The 23,359-nt window shown below is 38.4% G+C and overlaps 1 protein-coding gene across 4 annotated transcripts in view; it reads right to left on the bottom strand.

Annotated features, from left to right (window-relative positions):
• Positions 1 to 23,359, bottom strand: part of GLI3 (GLI family zinc finger 3) — a 310,853-nt gene that overhangs the window by 12,859 nt on the left and 274,635 nt on the right. For 3 of the 4 annotated variants that reach the window (XM_016213240.2, XM_016213241.2, XM_016213242.2), the window contains 2 exons: positions 4,863 to 5,012; positions 3,625 to 3,789 (listed from right to left, as the gene is read on the bottom strand). The exons of the other annotated variant lie outside the window; for it this stretch is intronic. In XM_016213240.2, coding sequence (XP_016068726.1) covers positions 3,625 to 3,789; positions 4,863 to 5,012 — 315 coding nt within the window. The remainder of the gene's footprint in view (positions 1 to 3,624; positions 3,790 to 4,862; positions 5,013 to 23,359) is intronic. 4 annotated transcript variants of the gene reach the window in all.

Genomic DNA, 23,359 nt, shown 5'->3' with positions numbered 1-23,359 from the left:
AGGTGTATTGGGATTGGGGGAGGTCCCCACAAAGCCAGGCCAGAGTTAGAAGTTTGAAGGGCTATTCTTCCCATAAATATATGCATGTGGATACTATGAGTTCACATGGAAATGAGGACACAGCCATAAATGGAATGAGTCTATGAATGTTCAACAACTCCAGCATTTCCAGGAACAACAACACATACATGTGTGCCCAGGTGTCCTGCGTGTGAACATATACATTATCCACCTGAAAAAATCCGTAAGAACACAGGTTCAGGAAACTTAGGCTTTACAACAAAACGTATTAGCTCAATTATGTAGGTTGGCCCCCAAATTTTGTTGTCATCAGTGACTGAAATAAAATATAACTGTAGGAGAAGGTAAATGTTGTCAGACTTTCTCAGTTGAGGTACCCGAGTTTCCTGTCCTGGATGTTCCACTTTTGGCACGGCCAGTACCTTTTTGACTCACTGTGTTGAAAGGTACTTTGTAAAAGCAATTGATACCTTTTGTACTTGACTTTGCAGAACTTACCCAAAGAAATTTTCAGTACACATTTAATGATCCCTGCTATACACAAGACTCTCTGCACACAAAGTTATATACAACAGGAATTAATCTCAAGGATTATAAAATATGGTAAGAAAAATAAGACAGCACACAACTACCTACAACACAAAGTGTGCATGCTACAGAAGGATGTGGGAAGAGGGGAATCATATTTTTCTTAGGATGATCATGGAAAGCATTGAGTTTCTATATTTGGGTATAATGCCCATCTCACCTGGTCATGGTGAGTTAAATAAGATAATGTATACAAAATGCTTACCACAATGTGTTGCACATAGTAAGTTCTCAATAAACAGAGCTTTTATTAGGAGGAGGCACTGTAGTTGGACCGTGAAAGAACAAGATTCTGAGGGATAAAAATGAGGGTGAGAGGATGCAAAAACTGAAATATCCTAAGCAAAGATCCAGCAGTGGGGCCACTTCATGCATGCAGGCATTACTGTTCAAGTACAGGCTGTCTGGAAGGTTCCATTCATGGTTACGATGATAAAAGTTCAAGACTGCAAGAGCAGGCTTGGGCTGAGGGAGAGTGGGTACAAGCCTAAGGAGTCTAACATTTCCTACAGGAAAGAGGGAGCCATTGGAACTTTATGGCATGGGAGATACAACCAAATCAGAGCTCAAGGAAACTTGCTTAGTGTGGCTTTGGGAGGAACAAGCTTCCTTGAATGGGAATTATTGCGTTCCTGTTCTAGTCCACTGTATTCCTTGCTGCATCTACAACAGCGAAGTGTTTAGCACATTAGATATCAATATTTGTTTAGTAAATCAATGAAGGTACTATTAATAAAGCAAACAAATGAGAGACAACATCTAGATTTATTAGGATTGTGAGACTATACAAAACTGGATTTCCTGGACAAACTTAATTTTGGTATATCTGAAATTGTCCATTATTCATATGCAAGTACAAGCCTTGTATAAAGAATAGAGAAAAATAATTTACAAGTTTGTGAATAAAATTTTATTTATGTGTTTATGGTCAATGTTAATAATTTATTTTAGGTAAATTACTCAATTTTTGTGTCAGATGGGTAATAGACTTACTGGGGTAATTACTTTGTAATGTCTAATCCCTATGTTGTATACCTCAACCTAAAATAATCCTGTATGTCAACTGTAATTGAAAATGTTTTTTAATTATTTAAAAAATTGCTCAACCTTGGTAAAAGGTATTATTAACCAAGATACCTTTTAATCCCACAATAGATATTAAACTCTCATTCGGCACAGCACTTTTTACCTCACAGGAGAATAGAAGTTCAACTATAACACACTTAATTAAAGCAAACACACACGTGTACATATTTTAGAGTCCATGGAAAGAAAAAACCTGAGTAGTATGTTTATATGTGTGCACTGCTAATCCTAACATACCCACTACCCAAATTTCTCCACAATAACAGGAGAGAACCTTGGCCTAAAATCTATAGGAATAAATACCCTCTATATTTCTAGTCAAAATTATACTTAAATATATTAAATGCAGTTAAATACATTAAATTCTAAATTCAGTTAATCAAATCCCCTAAAACATTTTAAGTAGAGATATAATTCACATACTGTAAAAATAACCCTTTTAGAAGTTGCATAATTCAGTGTCATTTAGTACATTCACAATGTTATATAAACATTACCACTATCAAATTCCCAAATATTTTCACCATCCTAAAAAGAAACCCTGTACCTACTAGCTGTCACCTCAAGCCCCACTCCTAGCTTCTGGCAACCACTAATTGACTTTATGTCTCTTGTGGATTTGCCTATTCTAGACTCCGTAAAACTCGGTACAATACAAGTATAGCAGATTACACTAACTATTGCACATGGTAAAAGCATTTTTGACATATAAAAGGAGATGCAGCATCTTTCCTAAAATATCTTCAAACAGTTGGTCAATAATAAGAGATATCAAATGATGTTTCTTTAATCCACCAAGACCTTTTCAAAAAGGGTCTGAGTATGTGTGAGTTTATGTTAATGTGCTTTTTAGAGAGTGTGGTTGATCTTGTTAGAGATATTTTTGCTCTGCCAGTTCAGCTGTAAGTAAACCCAGTGAGGACCATCTTTGTCACCAAAGCCAATGGCCAGTGAGGTGCTGGCACACTGTTTTAATGAGATTCTCTCTCTCAACTCTCCATTTGGAAGATCATGAATGGGCCTGATAGCACCTTGTGAGGTCAGATGACAGCCTTGCCAAGGTCAAAATGCTCCTTCTCTCACACATTTCAAGCTCTCCTATTTCTACCCAAACTATGACTGGCTTCATTCAAGAGAAGGTTCACAAAGGAGCCAGAATTTGAGATAGATCTTCAAGAAGTTGTAGGTCTGCAAGTAGGCATGCATTAAAATGTAAGCAAAATGAATTTGAAATCATTTTCATTCTTATGCTTATCTGAAATTTTGAGGGGATAACGACCTAAAAATAACAGCAACACAACAAGATCCACCCACTAACCATGAAGTTTTACTCAATATGTTATCTTAAATAACTGACTTAAAACCATTCTGAGTTTCTGAGAATAACTTCCAAGATCCATTGAAATTTAGAATGTCTGGAAATCATATTTAACCAACGCTGGTTGTTCTGTAAAAGTCTTTTTTTATATATATTGCATTTGAAGACACTACTTGGAGAAAGCAAATAAAAATGGCTGTTTTAGTGGAAAGCTGCTGTCAGCTGTCAACATGTTGCTTTGGAATCTATCCTTGATGTTCACAGGGTCATCCCTTTCATGGATCCCTGGCCTAGCAAGTGGATGGAATTCCAAGTTAAATGCCTCTATTATTTAACCAGTAGGTGGCAGTTCTGAAAAAAGTAGAACCTGTTTGCCAGGGGTTTTAAAAAGTTCTCTCTTCATCTGCATTACTCTCCAAATCAGGCCATTTTCAGCCCTACCTCCAAGGCCCCAAGCCATCACCTACAGCATCAGTGCTCACTCATGTTGGGAATGGTCAAGAGGAAGTAGAATGGAACAGGCTTACCTCTTCACGTATACTCCCCATGAAGGTTCATTGTTCCTATCTACAATCTCTGGGCCCCAAGTGCGTCTCATGGGGGAGCCTTACCTCATTGGAATGTGTTCTGTTTTGGTGCTTGGCACGATCAGAAGCATTTGAGAAAGCCTTGTTGCAGCCTTCATGCTCACAAACATATGGTTTTTCTCCAGTGTGAGATCTCAAGTGTGTTTTCAAATTTTCTAATCTCGAGTAGGCCTTTGTGCAACCTTCAAACTGAAGACAACAGGTAAATCTGGATTACTCCACACAGTAACAGTTTATGCTTAACATTCCCTCAAACTGACAGGAGACTGATGTTTTGAGGGTCAGCAGCTTTTCAAAACCAAGGAACAAAAGTCTGCATTTATTGGGATTCAGATGGGGCTCAGTGTAGTTCGAGAAAGTATTTTCAGTGCTAGTGAAAGTCATGGAAATTTTTTCTTAAAAGACCACTCAGTGCAGACAATGGGTTTCATTATCTGCTCATTGATCTCCTTGAATTCCCACTGATTTCAGATTCAGCACAAAGTTCATTATATGGCTTTGTGCCCACACAAAGGCATAGAATTTGATCTGTTTATAAAGGGCCTTTAAGATGTAAAGTATCAGGGCTGAGCAGTGCCCAGTGTGCCTGGCGGGCACCTCAGTAAAAGAAGACTTAGCTTCCTAGGATTCCCAGGCCATGAGAACAGAATAGGAGGGAAAGGAAAAACTCTAAAGCCATATAAGTTATATTTTTAAAAAGTCAACTTAAGCTTTTTAAATCATAGCTGGCACTGAGTCCTCTGACACAATGGACATTAGCACGGGGGCAGGCACGATGTCTGTGTGCTCATTTCCAGTGCCCGCCAATGTGTCCCAGCCACTGCCTGCCCACTTGTCACTCTGCAGAGCTCTGCTGTCCACCTTTGTAGCAGCTGGCCATGTGAGACTATTTATATTTAAATTTTCTAAAAACAAATTAAAAAACTTAGTTCCCTGGTTCTAGCCAAATCTCAAAAGTGTATAAGAGGTACACATGGCTACCATGTTGGACAGTGCAGATCTAGAGCACGTCTATCATCCCCCAAAGCTCGCTGTCAGCTTTCTTTCTCCATTTCTTGCTTCCTCCCTTCCATTTCAGAAACTTCTTTCACAAACCCCTGTATTTATCACAGTCAATGCCTGCCACCCAGCCATGCCACCCCTGAGCTGGAGTCATCATGCACAACCCTGAGAGTATGACAAAGGACCCATGATATAAATCATGACACCCACAGGTGTGAGGTGACCCCCAAGTTGACAGCCTGTGCCACCTGTGTACTCACAGTGCATTTGTGAGGTTTCTCTCCTGTGTGTCGTCTCATATGCACTACCAGCATATACTGGGCTTTGAAGGGTTTCTGCTCTCTTGAGCAATCTAGCCATCGGCACACAAATTCCTTCTTCTCTCCATGAATATGGTCGTTATTTATATGCTGGGGTTTGAAAAAAGAAAGAGAAAAATTAAGTAAAAATATATTACTAATTTCTGAAGGTAAAAAAATGGGAATGCAAAAAATGCCATGAAGACTACAAGGTAACTTTATTACAGATTATTTTGTTCTAGTTAGTACATTTAAGTAAATTTGTTCTTATTAACTGTGTATGTATACTTCCTAACTAAAAGTAGTGACACTATTTGGAGGAAGCCTGATGTCCTAGAAAAGTACTGCATAGGGCATCTGAAGAGCAGAGTTGTGAAATAGAGTGAGCCATGTGTCCTCTCTGAGTCTCTGTTATTTCTCATCTACCAAGTGGGGGTCAAGGCTAAATGCCCACAGAGGTGCTCTCTAGCTCTCCTGCACTCTAGGCCTTGTGTTAGAGCCATAGCTGACTGCAGAAAAAGAACACACATGCATGCATGCACACACAAACACACACAATTCTGTAATAAGGAGGGGAGAAAAACAAACCAAAAGCACTTTTCCAAACTACACTTTATTTTCAAATTAGTGGGATTTCTTCTTGAATAACAATCACAGAGAAGTGAACTTAGATACTGGAGATGAGAACCAGGTGATCGTCAACAAAATGCTGTAGTCTCTCAGGATCTTGGCTGTCTGCATGTACAAAATAAAGAAATGGATTACCTAGTTCTAACGTTCTTTCCAGTTCTATAATCCTATTAATTCGCCTTTTAAAATTAAGATGAATTTCCCTGAATTCCTCAACAAGTCAAAGTTTTAGAATTTTTTTTTTTTTAATGGAGTTCCTTGGATTCATGTATCACGTGCCTTACAACTGGGAGTCACAAGAAACTTACAGAAGCAGCAGAGGAAGAAAAGGTTCTTAATTTGGATCAAATTTAAGTTAATTCTAATATAATTAAAATGTTCAATTATGGATTACTGGGGAAACTTGTGTACTAGGTTGATCTTGTTGATTTTATTCTCCAGTCACCCCACATTTTTATTTGCCTTAATGTAAGGTTTTTTTCAAACATATATAGAAATACACTACTAAAAATGTTGTGCAATAAAAGAAGGCTCCACTTAGGTCTCATGAGCTGCATAGTAGTGACAGAATGTTTAATTACTTTCCTGCCTCTGGCTCCTCAGTGAGCGGTCTCTGGGGCCCAGAGCCTAAGATTCCACCATCACAGGCTGCCTTTCCCAGTTATTCCACTAGGCGGCTGACTGCTGCAGGGAAACAATGAAGTGAGTTGGGCAGTCTCTGGAGCTGAAAACTGAATAAGGGGAGAGAAAAGCAATTAACTATTCATTCCCTCTCCTTGAGCAGCCCCCAGAAAGTCTGTGGAACAGAGTGGGTATTACAGCACAGTGCACAGGGAGACAGCCAGGAACCTTTCGGAAGCTCTGAAGACCAGAAGGAAACCACAGAGAATCACTCAGGTTCACAACAGTGTAGCAACCCCAGGGCAAACAGGTGTGAGTTTCCTATAAAAAATCAACTGTCCTAAGTATTAGTGTTTGTTAAAAGTTATGCTGGTCTACATAAGTATATGAAGAGAACAGATTTGCTAGACAGGAGACAACATGCAATCTTTAAACTTATGCTTCAAGTACACTTTTGAAGTCCATTTACATCACTCAGGATTGTCCCAAATGTGTGCTGACATCCAGCCTTTAAGCCCACATAATAGAGAGGGGTTCTATGAATTCTCCTTTCCAGAGAGAAAAAAATTAATGATTGCACAAAACCACTCCATAAAAATTGTTATCAGTTCAGTTTTTTTCCAAGTTATTGTAAATAAAGCTCCCTGCATTGATATACATGAAAGGAAAAGGAAAGAAGGAGGGAGAAGGGAGGCAGGTAAAGTTAAAATTGGAAAACTGAATTAGAATTTGGGCTGAGCGACTCCTTGAGGCCAGGACCCATGTCTTTAAGTTTTAAATTCTCTGCAAGTGACAAGTGTCCCTGGTACCTGGTAGGGCCTCAGTAAATATTTGTTGAATTAATTTGACTCACGCAGAAAACTAAACTTTCACTGGACAAAAGAAATTACACCTTTGATCTTTTGCTTATCTTTTCAACTTCATTTTACCTACTATCCATACAGTAAGATTTTAATATAAGGTATTATATTAATTTAAAATAACATACTATCACGAATTCAAAAGAATTAGAAAGATATCCAAATGTGAACCCTCTTTTGCTGAGTAGAATACAAGGAATACAATGTGATGCATTCAACTCTCACATATTTATACGTTTGTATAGACTGCCACTCCATACCAGGTACAATGCTTGGGAATCAGACAGACATGATTCCTGCCCTAAGGAAATTACAGTCTACTGAAGGAAACAAATAATGACTTAAGTTACTATACAATTATAGTTGTAACCGGTGTCATGAAGGGAAATAAGAAGGTTTTATACACACAATTAATGGGATCCCAAAGCCATGTGGAGCATTAAGGTTAGCTTTTCCAATGAAGATGCATTTTAAGTTGGACTGGAAGGATGAGTGAAGACCTGCCAGGGGTGTAGGTAAGGATGGGAGTGGTGAGATAGGGACATCATTGCAGAAAGATGAAACAGAAGCACCTGCAGAAGGACATAAGTTGGTGCCTTTGAGGACCAGGGTAAAGGACACACATGGCAACAGAGAATGAGCCAGACAGACACAGGAGATTCCAGGAGCCTGGTGGATGTCACTGTGTGTGATAGGCAAGCTTGGCCCTCCTAAAATGCAGCATGACTCATGGTCAGGTTTCCAGCAGCTAGACTGTGAGATATACCCCCAGAGAGAAGTCGCATACACCCCACCAGAAAGCCAGTACCTGAATGCCAACCCTGAAGGAGGAGGGCATCAAAGTTAATTGGCATTACTCAGGGGAACTGGGACGACCAGCAGGGAGGCACCAAAAGTGGCCAGTGAAGTAACAGACTCTCGTCTGTTCTCCCCAACACACTGGAGGAGATAGACTCTAGAAGGAGAGGAAAAATGTGGATGCAGAGCAGGAGTGAACACTCCCAGCCCCCTGAGTGTATGCCTGGTTGGTATAGGAAGGGAAAGCTCTGAAGGGGGCATGAGGTTGGAAGATTAAACTGGATGATCTTTAGTAACCATAAGTGACAGAAAGGTTGTAGAAGATACCTATAAGGGTGCTGGGGATCTGCTACCAAGCTGAGGCAATGTCTGAAAATTCCAGTGATGGGAATCCCATGCCAATCAGCAAGCAAAACCCCCAGTGTTGTCTCCACATGACTGGGACAGGGAAGGACCTGAACTGGACAGTGGAGGCAACCTGATAGCATCTTGGAAAGTTTTCCTTTCTGCCCACTTAGAGGAGCCTGAGTTCCATCTAACATGCTTTTTGTAATTATTTGAAACTGCTTAAGTGCCAACTTAGACGGAGACCACAAGTTCCTTTTTTTGAAATGAGTTCTATGATCTTGGCCAGCAGGGACCAGGTCTATCTTGCTTGTCTTTATAGTCCAAACACTGAGCACAGGATGTAATCAATTACTATAAAGAAATACATAGACATTTTTCTGTCTATTTAGGTTGTTCAAATGTATTGTAAGCTTAAAACATTTCCTGGAGCTGGATTCAAGTGAAAATTAAAATTCTAAGAAATCATAGACTTTACACGTCCATGTCCTAAATATTCATTTTTCTTTGCAAATCTGCTTTGGCCTCTGATAAGAATGCTCATGTGGGCTCATCTCAGGGCAGACCTTCTATTACAGTGAGAAGAGCACGGTGGGCAACAAAAGATGCATCCAAACCAATTTCCGATGAGCTGTGTGCATTTGGACAGTTCAGTTCACCTATTTGGACCTTATTTTCATCTGTAAAATTAGGGCAGCTTTTTTCAACCGATGTGCAGTAAGAATTTTTAAAACATGCAATACCTGACTATTTAGTCAGGGGCACTGACCTCTTTTCCCTTAGATTGTCCAATAAAAAATGATGACAGCCAACAAACCAATAGCTGTCTTTATAGTCCAAACACTGAGCACAGGATGTAATCAATTACTATAAAGAAATACATAGATATAGCTGTCCGGCATCAATAAATCAAAATTATACCTATTTATTTTTGTGAGATCGCAAAAAATATATTTTTTGGTGTGTCTCAGAATTTTAGTAATTAGTTTATATGTGCCATGAGATGAAAAAAGTTGAAAATAGCTGAATTAGGATGGTAAATTAGATTAGGTGTCAGCAAACATTTTCTGTAAAAAGCCAGATAGTAAAAATTTCAGGCTTTTTCGGCCAAAGGTCTCTGTTGCAACTTCTTACTTCTGCCACCGTTTTCAGGAGAGCAGCCATACCGCATGTAAATGATGGGCACAGCTGTTTACCTAGGGACACCAAAAGTTTCATGCATCATGAAATACTCTTAAAAAACAAACTTTTTTTCAATTATTTAAAACTGTGAAAACCATTCTTAGCTCATGGGCCATGCAAAAAAAAAAAAGAAGAAGTGGGCCTGCAGGCCATTAGCTTGTTCACCCTCAACTAGATGGCTTCAAAGCTTCCTTGTGTGATAGCAGAGACCATGACTTTCTCAGTCAAGGTAGCTCTCAAGCCTGAGGAAGTAAAATTAGAAGTATATATGTTTCAGTGCCACAGAAAAGAAAACGCAGTAGGAAGGAATAGAAATCAGAATCCTGGGCTAAAACAAGGGGAGGGGTTAGTTCAGACAGACTTACTCTTTTTTGCATTATGTTCCTGGGGCTGAGTGGACAAAGCACACATTCTTTGCTCACCAAAATCCTCAGTAGCTAAGAAGACTAATACAGAGTAAGTTCTTAATATTCAACAGACAGACTGATACCATGAAACTGCCCTGAAATTCAATGGGCATGTTTTCATTGAAAATTTGACTTTCTAGCAGTGAAAAACGTTAATCAAATATATAAATAATTTAAGTGGAGGGAAAATAAATGCATGATTAAATTCCAAACTAATCCAACACAAAGACTTGCAATTTGCCAGAGGCCCACGCGCCAGAAAGAGATAGATGGTGTAAATTACGGCGTATGCCAACTCTCCCAGCAGGACCACTCTGAACTCTCCCTGTCCAAATAAACAGCACAAGACCAGGGGAAAGGACGAGTCCCACCATTGAACTCCCTGATGGATCCATTTTGCCAGTTTTCCAACAGGGATTATAGGCTTTTGCCTTAGGAAACTGATAGCTGATGAAACAAAAAATGTCTCAGGAGCCCACAGCAAACCAACCAAAATTGAGATTTTACAACTGCGATTATGTTTGTAGTTGGGTGAGCCAAGATCCAGTGTTCCTGACTTCCACTACCCATGGAGCTGCAGGAGCACAGAGAAAGGTGGGAGAAATCACTCTGTTGGCCTGGCAATTGAGGAAGCTGAAGGTACTTCTTTCTTTAAAGGGTTCTCTCTGAGAAGGCCAGAAATCAGCAGCAACCACAGAGGCTGAGGTACTGCAAGAAAAAAGACCTAAAGAAAAACGGGACAGTGAAGCCTTTCTTTCACCAGCAGCAAAAAGGAAGCCTTCAATGGGCTTCACTGAGCTAGTCAGAGTCCTTTCTTCTTCTTCGTTAATTTCACTCTGAGCTCAGAACTGCCAATTTTTCCCCAGTCTGATTCCTAACCCTTCATTCAGGTGAAACACATGCTTGCAGACCATAGATCCTAAATGTTCCCTGCTCTCCAAATACAGCTGCTGTTCATGCAGGTCATGAACCCTGGAAGCACACTTCCTTCTTCTGTCTCCCACAAGTTCCCACTCAAAAAGCACAGTTTTCTAGATGGGTAAGCATCGCCCTTTAGGTGATGTCCTCAGAGAAGAAGCAACAGCGTGGTTCAAAGATACGTGTAGAAGATTTGCACATCCCCATGCAACCTCATTCAGCCAGGTGCCACACTAACCAACAAATGCCTTGCTGTTTCAAGTGGTTCACTCTTTAAATTAGCCAGCTCCTTAACGTCAAGAAGGTAGATTCCTTCCATTGTTGTAATGAAAATATTACTGTTGAGCACATCCAAAAACAGTGAGGACAGGAAACGTACAACTTCGATTTTCATATGGCTCCCTGTGCATATATCTTATATATCAGTCTTTCTGTCAGGGTCTATAGTTTGTCAAATAACACAAAACTTTTTCATCAGTTTGAGGTTTTTCAAAGTATGTTGCCAAGTTTTTCACAGTACAAGGTACATGTAAAAGCAAGGAGTATAAATAGTACTCAAGTAAATATGATCTTTCTCCACACACAAACACCCATGTACACATGTACACATAGTATTACCAAAAGAAAATAAAGACTTGGAAAGCAGTGTATTTCATATATGAATACCCAAGACAATGGAACGGCTTTATGGGCTTGCAGGTTCGCTGAAACCTATAGCTGCTTGTTGGACACTGTTTTATTTCTGATTCATCCCTTTGCTACATTTCTCTGTGTTTTGACCCACTAACATGCCACTATTTGATGCCATGATTTATTTTAAAAAGGAAAAAAAAAAACTGACACATTTCCTTCTCAGAATATCAAAATGGAAATGTTTGATACTTTATAAATCTTTTCACATTGCTACCAGGTTATTAGCTCAAAAATTAAGTTGAGTTAATTAATATGTTTAACAGAATTCAATAATTTAAAACTTCTAAGGATCTGCTGAGGAGTACAATAAAAAAGCCTTCTATTTTGGCAGAGGATGGGATATGAACAAGTAATAATTTTAAGAAAGCTCAATTTTCAATGTGCTTCCTGACTCTACGAATCTATTACTATCTCATCACTTAGTGGTCCAGAGACCTTTCTGAAAAGGAGAAAGGTAAAGTAATTTAGAATCAATTAAAACTTAATTTCTATTAAAAATAATTTGAGAGAGAAATTAAAATGCTTTGCTTAAAAGAAAAGTCTCTACAAAAATCTCTCAAAATATTCCATCTGAAATGAGGTATATACCTTCTTGTTTTATCTATTATTTGATACATGTACCATTTTTGAAGTTTTACAACTGTCATGACATGGATTCTATTAGGGATAGGCTGTGATTGGATTCTGAAAGGCTTCACTAGGCAGAAGCAGAAAAAAGCAGGAATCACAGACTATCAGGGCTGAAATAGGCCCTATATCTCAATATGCACTATAATTTTAGATAAATAAAATAATTTAAATGGTTTTAGTGGCATCCATCAATCTTCCTAATAGTGTTTAAAAAAGCTCTAACAGCTTGCTTTGAGAGAGATATTCATTCTGAAGCAGACCTCAATAAACAAGTGTTTCAATTCACATTACCTAATAAAACTATCCAGATTTCTTTCAGTTTTCTGATACAACTATAAAATTAAACAGTAAACAAAAGGACTCAAGACTTTGGGCACAAAACTGCATTCTCTTCCTAACAGTAAAATATATTCCTATTTCTAACTTGTAAATATTAAGAATTGGAGTGAGATAAAAATATGCTTCTTGGTTAAGAAGGAATAAATAAAAGGAATCTGTCGACAGTTATTCAATGCTTGTTCCTAGGTACAAATCTGTAACAACATTATTTTCTTTTATGTAGAAGAAAGGTAAAGTTCTTTAAGAAGGTAAATGTTTTGTCTGGACAAAAGGCTTCCCAGTGTTAGATTTAGAGAATGGAAATTAACTAACTTAAAATACCTCCCTCACTCCCATCCCCACCAAGGTCAGCTGAACCTATATATGTTCTACTGCAATGGAACTCCATCATTCACATTTAAAAACAAAAGTATACAAAAAGGATTAACATAGTGACATGTGCTAAAACATTCGTGAACCTTGACAACATCAAGATAAGTGAAAGAAGCCAGACAAACAAAAAGAACAACTATTGCACAATTCCATTTATATGAATGCCCAGAACAGGCAAATCTATACTGAAAGAAAATAGATTAGTAATTGCCAATGGTTGAGGAGAGATTGGGAGATGGGGTTTCTTTCTGGGATAATGAAAATATTATAAAATGGATTAGGACGATGGTTACACTACTCTGTGAATAAATAAATCAAAACACACTGAATTACTCTATACTTCAAATGGGTATAGGAACTATATCTCAATAAAGATGTTACCTCTCTTCCCTTCGAAAATAAAAGGAAACCACAAAAGTATACTTGGCAATGAACTCTGGTAACAGTGGAGACTGTGGGGGGAAACAGGAAAAGTGATAGAAGAATAGCCAGGTTAAATCCAACATTCCCCAGGACTGCATCTATCCTTCAGACAGACCAGAGGTTGGGCTACCAAATGATTTCCCATAGAAGCAAAAGGCTACATGCATCTTTATCATAACTTCTATACACACACACACACACACACACACACACACACACACACACTATCGAGACAGATTGAGTTAAACAGAACATATTTTTTATGGCACAGTATTTTCTGGTGGATTTCATACTGGACAATCGGAGTTAACAATCAGGGAACTTCACGTAATTGATAACTCCTCTGTATATACCTTCCTCATCTTTCAAGTTGTAGAGATGATTGGAAAGATGGAGAAAACTCAACTTTGTACAGAGTTGGAAACAAAACTAAAATATGATACACTAATATTAATTCAAGTAAGTTATGCAAAATAGCACATGATTTGAAAAAACTGGTTATTTTCTACTGGATGATAAAATTCATGGAAAATTCAAGCTCAGTTAATTCAGAATCTCTACATTTTTGGCTTGCTTGTTACCCTGAATTACAAAATAACTAGATATAAACATTACATAATTTCTGATACAATTTATTTAGCTGATATTCTCTCCCAGGAAGAAGTACATGTGTTACTGGTTCAAATTCATGAACACAGAACAACAGTATACTGCTTAGTATTAAGATGACCTAAAAATTTAAATTTTAGTTTTTGAAAAGAATTTTTTAAAAGGAAAATATAAAAATTAGTAATATCAATAAATGTTATTTATATTACTTAGATAAAAAGAAGACATCCTCATTGTTGAAAATGGGTTAAGGGCCATTCTTTGGAAGAACTGAAAAACTGCTATATCAGTTTTATTCTCTGAATTATAATACTAAAACATGAATGTAACTCCTCTTTTAAGAAGGTTCTCTTATAGTGTATTACGGTGACTGTTGTTAAAGATCTTCTCAGAATTTCTTTTCAGAAAAGGACAATATTTAAACCATTGAGATGTTAAATATAGATGTAAAGTGATTTATTCATACCCTCCAAGCATTCCAAAACTCTGTTTACATTGTTTCTACAAGTAATTGGACATATTTAATTTTTTTATCTTATGTTTTTAAATACCAAATTTTGCTTTAGCCAAAATTACTAAATAAACCAAAATAAATACCGAAAATAAAAACACAAGCTCTTCTTAAGCAAACTGATTTGGGGGCCTAGTTACCACAAAGAAAACCATTAAGAGTTTAAACAAGTAAGAATTTATTAGTATCCATTTTGGAAATAATAATAATACTAAACTCAAACAGACAAGATAATTTTAATTCTGTAATCATAGTATGAAATAATTTAGAAAACCAGTCTTCAAAAAGACATGTTCTATTTCATTTCTACAGTTAACAAATCCACCAAGCACAGTAAGTGCCATTTTTGCGATCCTAACTCTAGCTCTGAAGGAGAAGCAGTTAAAGCCCTACATCCCTGCACCTCAACTGGTTCCTACACTGAGAAGAAGAGCAAGGCCAGAGGGTCCAGGAAAGGTCCCTATAAAGTGCAGTCTCTCCTAGGGACCAAATGAATTGGTCACTCATATGTATGGATCATTTGTATGCATTCAGTACATCTGGAAAGCATTACCATCTAAAGGAATGCCACTTATTGCCAAATCAAAGATTTCAGAAGCCAAATTGCATCCCAGAGCATTAAAACTCTCCCACCTTATGGGTTTGGATTTCTGCCATGAAGAGAAAGAAGGGTTAATGTATACTATTTCCAACTAGTATCTGCAGAGCAGTCACATTCTTCAACCTACTGTCAAAAACATGCTGTCCTGTCCGGTGTCTCAGTTGGCTGAGCATCATCCCAGACACCAAAAGGTTCAATCCTGGTCGGGCACATACAGGAGGCAACCAATCGCTGTTTCTCTCTCACATCTCTCTCTCTCTTTTCCCTCCTCCTTCCTCTCTCTAAAAATCAATAAAAACATGTTTGGGTAAGGATTCAAAAAATCATGCTTTATTTTGTTATAAAACTTAACAGCACACCTTGCACTTTGAATTCACTGCCCTTATAAAAGTGAACATGCGTCCTCCACATAACTCATTTCTGATTAACATTACAATAAATCAGCCCTAAAAACTACATACTGTTATAAGTTTTGATATCATAATTCTACAATATTTGTTAAAATAATAACAAAATGCATTTGGATTTCAAATTATAATCTATTTTTTAATTTTGGGAGAAAAGTCAACTTTTTTAATGGATATCTTTGAAGATATGGGATAAGAAAATTTACTGTGGTGCCTGCCCAGTCCCAACCCTGACCATGACTTTCCCTGAAGATCTTCTACCCATCACAATGTGAAGGGAGGATGCTGCATAAAAGGGATGGGAGCCTTCTTCAGCAGTCAAAAAGAGATTAGGTGAGCATGTGTGTGAGTATGACCATGTAAAGGGGTTGGGGACTGCTGCTGATAGAAACTCAGGCAAATCTCAAGAACTACTAGAAGAAAAGACAGAGGCAGGCAAGCAGGCAAAATTATCCATTTGGAAATCTGCCCAAATTCCGCTTAGCTGACTCATTCATTCACTATTAACTCAATGCTCATTTATGACAGTTACTGTACAAAACACTGAAGAACTAAGACTAAGACTTAGCAATTGGATCTTACCCAAACTTGGCTGTTGAAATGCAGAAAGGGGTATTGTTTAAAAATCAGTTTTCACATCATGGATACCTTTGCAATTAAAAAGTAAGCTCCAGAAGAATGCAGGAACCTCTTCTTCCCCTCACATCCCCACATCATGGAAAACTAGCATGCCTATTGCCCAGGGCCTTTTTAGGTTTGTCTTACCAAAAAGATGAAAAGGAAGCCCTTATACATCTCCCCTTTAGCAAGCTTTTAAACATGTGGAATAATTAACTCTACCATTTTTCGATCAACTCTTAACTTACTCACATGCTGCCCTCCCCTTCTCCACATTGTAATCCCTTATTGCTGGTATATACAAGGATATAAAAATAAAACTTCTTATATGATATGGGCATACACTAATTGTTCCATATCTGGATTGTAGTTTCCTTTATGTTAGTAGAAGGCATAAAGAAAGAATATTAACCAGAAAGTTTACAGAAAGAATATTAACCAGACATTAGGATATACAATTGATTCATTCATTTGTTTACTGTGGGCAAAACAAATATGAGTAAGACATAGGCACTGTGCCAGAGATGATACTCTAAATGGGTAAATGAGAAACAAGTGATTAAAATTAGATAGAGTATGTACTAATAAAAGCATGAAGTCAGGAATGGCTTTATGAGCAGGTAAATGAGCTGAACCAAGAAGGGAGAGGGATCCAGAAACAAAGGCAAGTGTACCCCAGAGAGAGGGACTAAAGCTAGAGGTCCAAGGTCAAGAAATAGCTTATGTTGGTAAGTAACACCAAGCGCAGGGGAGGAAGTGTATGTGAGCCATGCTAAAGGAGAGGTGAGGGAGCTGTGTAGAAGGATGAGTACTCCAGAGGTGGGGTGGGGCAAAACCATGAGGGGTGTTGAATGCCCTAAGGCACCCAGACCCCAGGCAACCAAAAAAAGATTTGAGCAGGACACTGATCAGATTTATGATGATAAAAGGTAACTGAGTAGCATAAAAGAGGAACTGGGTAGGAAGGCCATTGAGGGAGCTGCTGTAATCATCCAAGAGAACTAAGGCAGAAGCCATGAGGATGTAGAGAAGAGGCTAGATTTGAGAGAACTTTGAAATAATTTGTGGGTGGTAAATTAAAGTGAGGAGTAATAGGTAATACTGAAGTTTCTAGCTTGAAAGAATCTGAAATAGCAGCAATGGAGATTTGGGAGAGATTATGTTTCTATTTGGGACATGACATATTGGAAGAGTCCCAGGGCATCTCCGTAAAGAGATCCAATGGAAAAGACAAGTCTGAACGTGAAGATTTAAGAATCTAAGAAAGGCATAGATGATAAAGGAGGGCAGCCCCTTCCCTACTCCATGTTATCTTTAGTGATCTCAATACACACAATTTTAAGGATTTTCACAAAGCCCAATTTGAAAACCCCTGACCTATGGAGACTGTATAGAGGATGAAGGACAGCAACTGGAAATGATAGGAGACAATGTTTCAGAAATAGAAAAACAAAAAGAAGTAAAGGAGGGAACAAAGGAAATAAAACAAGATGGTGGGGACTGAGGTGCATCAATCATTTGGAGTGTATTTGAAGGACCCTTGGGAAGAACATCAACAGAAGTCAGTAAAAGCTAAATTCTCTACCAGTTCCAGTAAGTTCTGAGGGATCAGATGGGAGAGAGAAAATGTCTAGTAACATGGTAGAGAATGTGAGCTTAAGACGGGAAACTGACCCATTTATAATTCCCATGCTGAAAGGGGCTAAGAACAGTTGACAAAAACCAAAAGTAATCAATTTTAAGGTGTTTGCTGTTTGAATCCTCTTTGTTTCCCTTAAGTTGTCTGTAAAATTCATTTCTGTGCTTAAGCCTTTCATCAAGAATAGTTGCAGAGCTGGAGAAGACTGCTACCTGCATCTCCTGGTCTGAGTGACAGAGAGAAGGAAATAGAACAGTCAACAGGGACTGAGTGCCCAGCAAGATGGGATGAAATGCAAGGGGACTCAAGGACCACAGAGATCCCAGGGGCACACCTGACTTCCCACAGAATACCAGAGGAAGAGCAGAGCCAGTGCCTTAAAGAAAAATGCCACTCCAGAGGCTGGACAACTGGATACACAGCTGGAGATACCTCGGTTACATCTAGGATGGGGCTACAAAGTCAAGATTATTTTACCTCCTTCAAGTCCTTCAGATGTGGCCTCCTTAATAAGACTGATCACCCACTTACAGTCCATCCCCCTTACCCTCCTGCTCTATTTTCCCCCATGCCTCTGATCACCTCTAACATGCTTTAACTTATGTACAGGGAATGTTTGTGATTTGCTGTCTGCTCTCCTCTATAAGAATATGAATTTCACACAGGCAGGGATTTTTATCAGTTTTGTTCAATGATATATCCCAAGTGCCTAGAACAATACCCAGTATAGTAGATGCTCAATAAATATTTGTTGGAGGACTGTGTTATTGGGAACACCACATTTAGAGCTAATGTGGTCCTAGGCCTCAATTTTCTCAACTGGGAAATCTGCTGCTTGCCTTAGGTTTGTGCTTTGAGAACCAGAAGCCACAGGAAACAAAAGCAGTTTCCTATGATACCTCTACTCCCAACAACTGGGTAAACCTCAGCATCACATACGCCTTTAGAGTCAACCAAGCAGAGCTTCCCTTTTATCTTTCAATTGCAGACTGAGATTTTGAGCTAGTAATGACATAATTCAGAGATAGCTTAGCTGGTTCCTATTCATTATTAATGAAAAGGAATTTTAAAATTTACTTTTGCCCACCACAACAATGTTGAGATGGCATTAACTTTGAGATAAGGGCTCTGGCATTGAAGTGATTATCCTAACTTTCATGTTTCATTCGTTGTAGAAAGCAAGTAATCTTATGTTTTACTATAGGTTTCTCCAGAAATAATTCAATAAAGCTTCAGATAAAGTAGAGAGAGAAAAAAAGGACAGTTACCCTTGCGATTAAGCTATTCTCTGTCTCACTGAAATTTTGCCCCCTGGCTACTGTTTTTGTCAATAGTTTGTACAGAGTTCTTCCTAATGCAAGGCTGTTAAGTAACATAAGACTGAAGGGCATATTTCTTCTTTAATCTGCTTGTGGAAATCTCATTAAAGTAATGGAAATTTTGCCCCCTACCATGACTAAAGTGTTTGTACAGACAGAAACCATGAAGTAAGGTTGTTCCTATAGACTTTCAACTGGAAAAATAAATAATGAAGGCACTTTGCAAATAGATACAGGTTTAAAGTTGGTAATTAAAAAAGTAAATAATAATAATGGAGTCTGTGTGCATAAAATGATCTGTGACTCTCCAAAAGAGAACTGGGAAGTCAGCCCATCTCGTACTAAGCACCAGTCTTCACATGGTGAAATCACTCATGAGGGAGGGTGATTTTTCTTGAATTTGAGCCATTTCTGCTTTTTTCCCCTTTGCCTTTCAACTCCCCACCATAGTAAGAATTTTATTTCTCAGGAAGTGTTAATTTATTCCTAAAAACGTTTTTAATTTGGGGGCTTGATTCTATAAAACATATTTTATAAGCACATTTTCCTAGAAAAATGTGGCCAGTATATATGAATAATCATGCAACTTTTAAAAAGTTTCATTTCATCCTTCAAGAATATGCCAACACATAGGTAGCTCTCATAATTGTCTCCATATTGCCTATGAATGTAGTATTAATACCATGTGATTATAACAGCACAGAAACTGGCCAAAAATTTATGAATTTCAACATTCCATTGGGGAAAAAACAGTGATTACACTTGCCAAAAAAACAACAACAGAGACTGAAGCTAACTGAAACTCAATGTTAGGTCTTAATTTTGTCACCTGGATATTTAAAGTAAAACTACTATTTGCTTGTTATCTAAGTTATCTGAAAAATGACCTTCGTGCATTTTATTTTCCAGGTCACTCAACCACAACACAAGTATCAACACAGTATTTTAAGAAAGAGGCCGACTGGGCGTGGCTCAGCGGTTGAACGTCGACCTAGGATCCTGGCGATCGAGGTTCGATTCCCGGTCAGGGCACATGCCCGGGTTGCGGGCTGGCAGCCGATCAATGACTCTCTCATCACTGATGTTTCTATCTCTCTCTCCCCCTCTTTTCTTCTCTCTGAAATCAATAAAGATATTTTTTTTTTTTAAAAAAAGAAAGAGTAAAGGTGGGCATCATGGTTCTAGGCCGTCTTTACCTGAGTCCTTCCCATGAAGAAATAAAAATGTAAATCCAAAATATAAATCCATTGAACAGGGTCATGGGAGGATGGTGGCCAGCATTAACAATCATTTGTGCTTTGTTTTCTCTCATCTGTTTCCAGGGACCTGACATGAAGGCTGTATGCACTGTATCTTTGCTCATGTCAGCTCTTGTACCTGGCCTGTTTGTCTGATGTCTTTCCACTTGGCTAATTGCTTCTCATTCTTTAACTCCTACAGAAGGTTTTCCTGATGCTTAGAGAAGTTCAGAAACTTACCTAATAGAGTACCATGAGTTCATGGCATAGCTCAGAACAGAATCCAGAGCTAAACTTTCTACCTACACAAAGATGGAACTAAGAAAAAAGTGGTAAATTCAAGATTAAGCAAGAGGCAAAATACTTCTTTTAAAAAAGTTCATTTGTCAGAAATAAAGAGCCAAAGGGCTAACCAGAAGGGGGAATTTCTCAGTTTCTTTAATTAAATACTCCATAAAATGCACAGAAAAGAGAGGGTAGGCTGCACCCCTAAGGAGGAAGGAAGGAAGGAAGGAAGGAAGGAAGGAAGGAAGGAAGGAAGGAAGGAAGGAAGGGAGGGAGGGAGGGAGGGAGGGAGGGAGGGAGGGAGGGAGGGAGGGAGGGAGGGAAAAACATGCATTCTTGCAGGAACACACAGGCACACACACTCAGGCAGAGTGTACTGCTTATGCTTTGTAAACATTCCAAGATCCCACTATCAAAACCATTAACCAAAATTTCAAAGGTTAAATAAGTTATCCTTGGTTGAAAACAGCCCTGACCTCTGGCAACTGGTGGTCTAGAAGGAGAGAAATTCACCTTTAGTAAATTTGCTATTTTTGGATACCAGGGTCTGTGGTTCAACTCCCAGAAGGGATGTGTTAACATTTCATACATTTGATGGAACTGTAGAAAACTTTTTTTTGGTAGGTAAATTTCTTTAAATTATAGGTAAACACATTTATACAAACTGAGGCTCCTACTTATTTCTGCCTTGAACTATTATTATTAAAATGAGCTGGGTAATTTTTCTGAATTTATCATTTAAAAATCATTGGTGAGAACAATGATTTTTTTCCTCAAGACCACATGAGAGAGCCATGGCCAATCCACTTTCCCAGTTGATTTCACTGAGCATCACCAGTTCAAGCATACCCAATCTGTACCTTTAAAATGTTCAACATAGAGAATTCCCCATGGGTTAGTTAACTGCTGGTTCATACACAAAGAAAATACTGTATTTTGCTCTGAAAACCTTTCTGTGTCAATTTAAACACAGTGAGACAGACACAATATCCCAGAGAGAGGAAAACCTACCTTATTACATTCCTGACCCAAGAGAAAAGATTTGCCTTTAGGACATAAAAGGAAGTCGTGGGGTTGGGGGAGAGTTATCTAATCCTAAACATAAAATCAGTTCATAATGCAGCATAACAATACTTTTAATCATTGACATAACTGTAATATATATATATATATAATGATACACGGAAAGTCAATGCAACTTGCTTTTAAGCCTTAAAGACTTTCTTCAATATTCTACTTTTGGTCTTCTGGATTTTATACATGCTTGAGGGAATTTTCAAGGGGAGGTAACATAATATTATAAGGATTCTTTCTCAGTAAAATCACATCTTGATCTGATTTGATTTGATGTGCTGTATGTGGTAAGTGTGGTGAAGTGAAACTCTGAGCTCTGGGAATGCAGTGTTTTACAATCTTCCTTGATTTCTTGTGCCAAGTACACAGGGCCATGAAACGATGGACAGAAGGACAGGATTTTTTATTTCTTCATATTGGAAAGCTGCTAGGAGGGACACTTCCTTAATCTCGACTGTGAGTGGTGTGAGTGTTAATCATTTCCCTTTTACAGCTACATAAATTTTTTTTTAAAAACTGGGGTTTAGGTTTTGTTTGCCCCCCCCCCCACTGATGTTTCCATACGCAATATAATCTAAGCTTAAGGTGCTATATTCTAGGAAATAATTGCATCCTGCCTTACTGGTTGGAAGTTGATAAAGAAACTTGAATATTCTGAGTTCAGCTTCCCCCTCAACCCACCTTTAACATTATTTATGGAAAGAATTTTACAACATCTTTAAAAGCTGCTATGTGGTGGCTGAACTGCCAACCCTGCAGGCGTACATTTTTATACTAGGCTTGTCTGTGACCAATGAGTTGTTGATGTTCACATTTTATTAAAGTGAATGCTATTGACAATTCCTGGCAGAGCTGACCATTATTCCAGATCAAGGAGTATCAGAGCTACTGCTACCTTCTGCATTTGTATGATTAAATGAGCAAAAGAGGAGACAGTGCATAATGCAACAGAAATTTTTAAAAAAGGGGAGAGAAGGGAAGAGCTGGTGTCTTGTCTGGACATGAAGTACACCCTAACTCTCCTGAACACTAAAATTCCTTGAATGATACCTTCAACTTTGCATTCCAGATGGGTTTATTTTGCTTGAGCACAGGTTCTGTCCCATCCAGACTACTTCCCAAGTAGAGGAGCTGTATCTCATTCATCATGGTGCCCATAGTTCTTCACCATGACTTCCACACAGCAGGTGCTCAGGAAATGGTGCAGGGGAAACGTGAAGCAATAATGTGATCAGTCATCTCAATTCCCTCATATTTCATGGTAGCTGGAGTAGGCTGTTCATTCCCCTAGATGCACTAAAAAGGTTCTCTCAATCTAACTTTCAGACTGATGTTTTTCTTGCTGTACTTCAGAGGGAAGGTATGCTCAAGGGCCGAAGACATCTCCTATATGCCTGCTGCATAGACTCTTTTTTTGGGGGGGAGGGTGAGGGCAAGAAACAAGGATCAGGGATTCTTTTTCTTTCTGATGTTGTCATTAAGCTGGCTCCACCAGGTCATCCTATGGTAATGCTTGAAAAGAAGTGGTAAATGATGGAGTGGTCATTAGGGACACAAAGGAGCCAAAAGCTGACTTGATTTATTTTCTAAGTAAACTGAGATGGCTGAAGTAATCAGTATATGGCACCTCTTCTGAGGTGTTCATACCAGTTTCAAATTCCAAGCATGTGACAGAGAATACTGTATTTTCTTTATATATATATATTTAAAATAGTTCTTTTACTGCTTTTTATCTGAAATGTCCAGAGAGCATGAAAAAACATTCAAAGGATGCTCAAGATATGTTGCAACCAACTGCTTCTCGCTATGGCAAGACGTGGGTTACATCAAACAAACTGGCAATGAAACATTTAATGGGCCTATTGCACAGCCATCAGTTATGTAATTTTTCCTCCTTTAATGCCTCAAAAATAAATTCAATTTCTAATATTTAACACCT

Source organism: Miniopterus natalensis, chromosome 10, assembly GCF_054644295.1.
Source record: "Miniopterus natalensis isolate mMinNat1 chromosome 10, mMinNat1.hap1, whole genome shotgun sequence".
NCBI lineage: Eukaryota > Metazoa > Chordata > Mammalia > Chiroptera > Miniopteridae > Miniopterus > Miniopterus natalensis.
The sequence above is the reverse complement of the archived record's forward strand: the minus strand, read 5'-3'. Positions and strand labels throughout refer to the sequence as shown.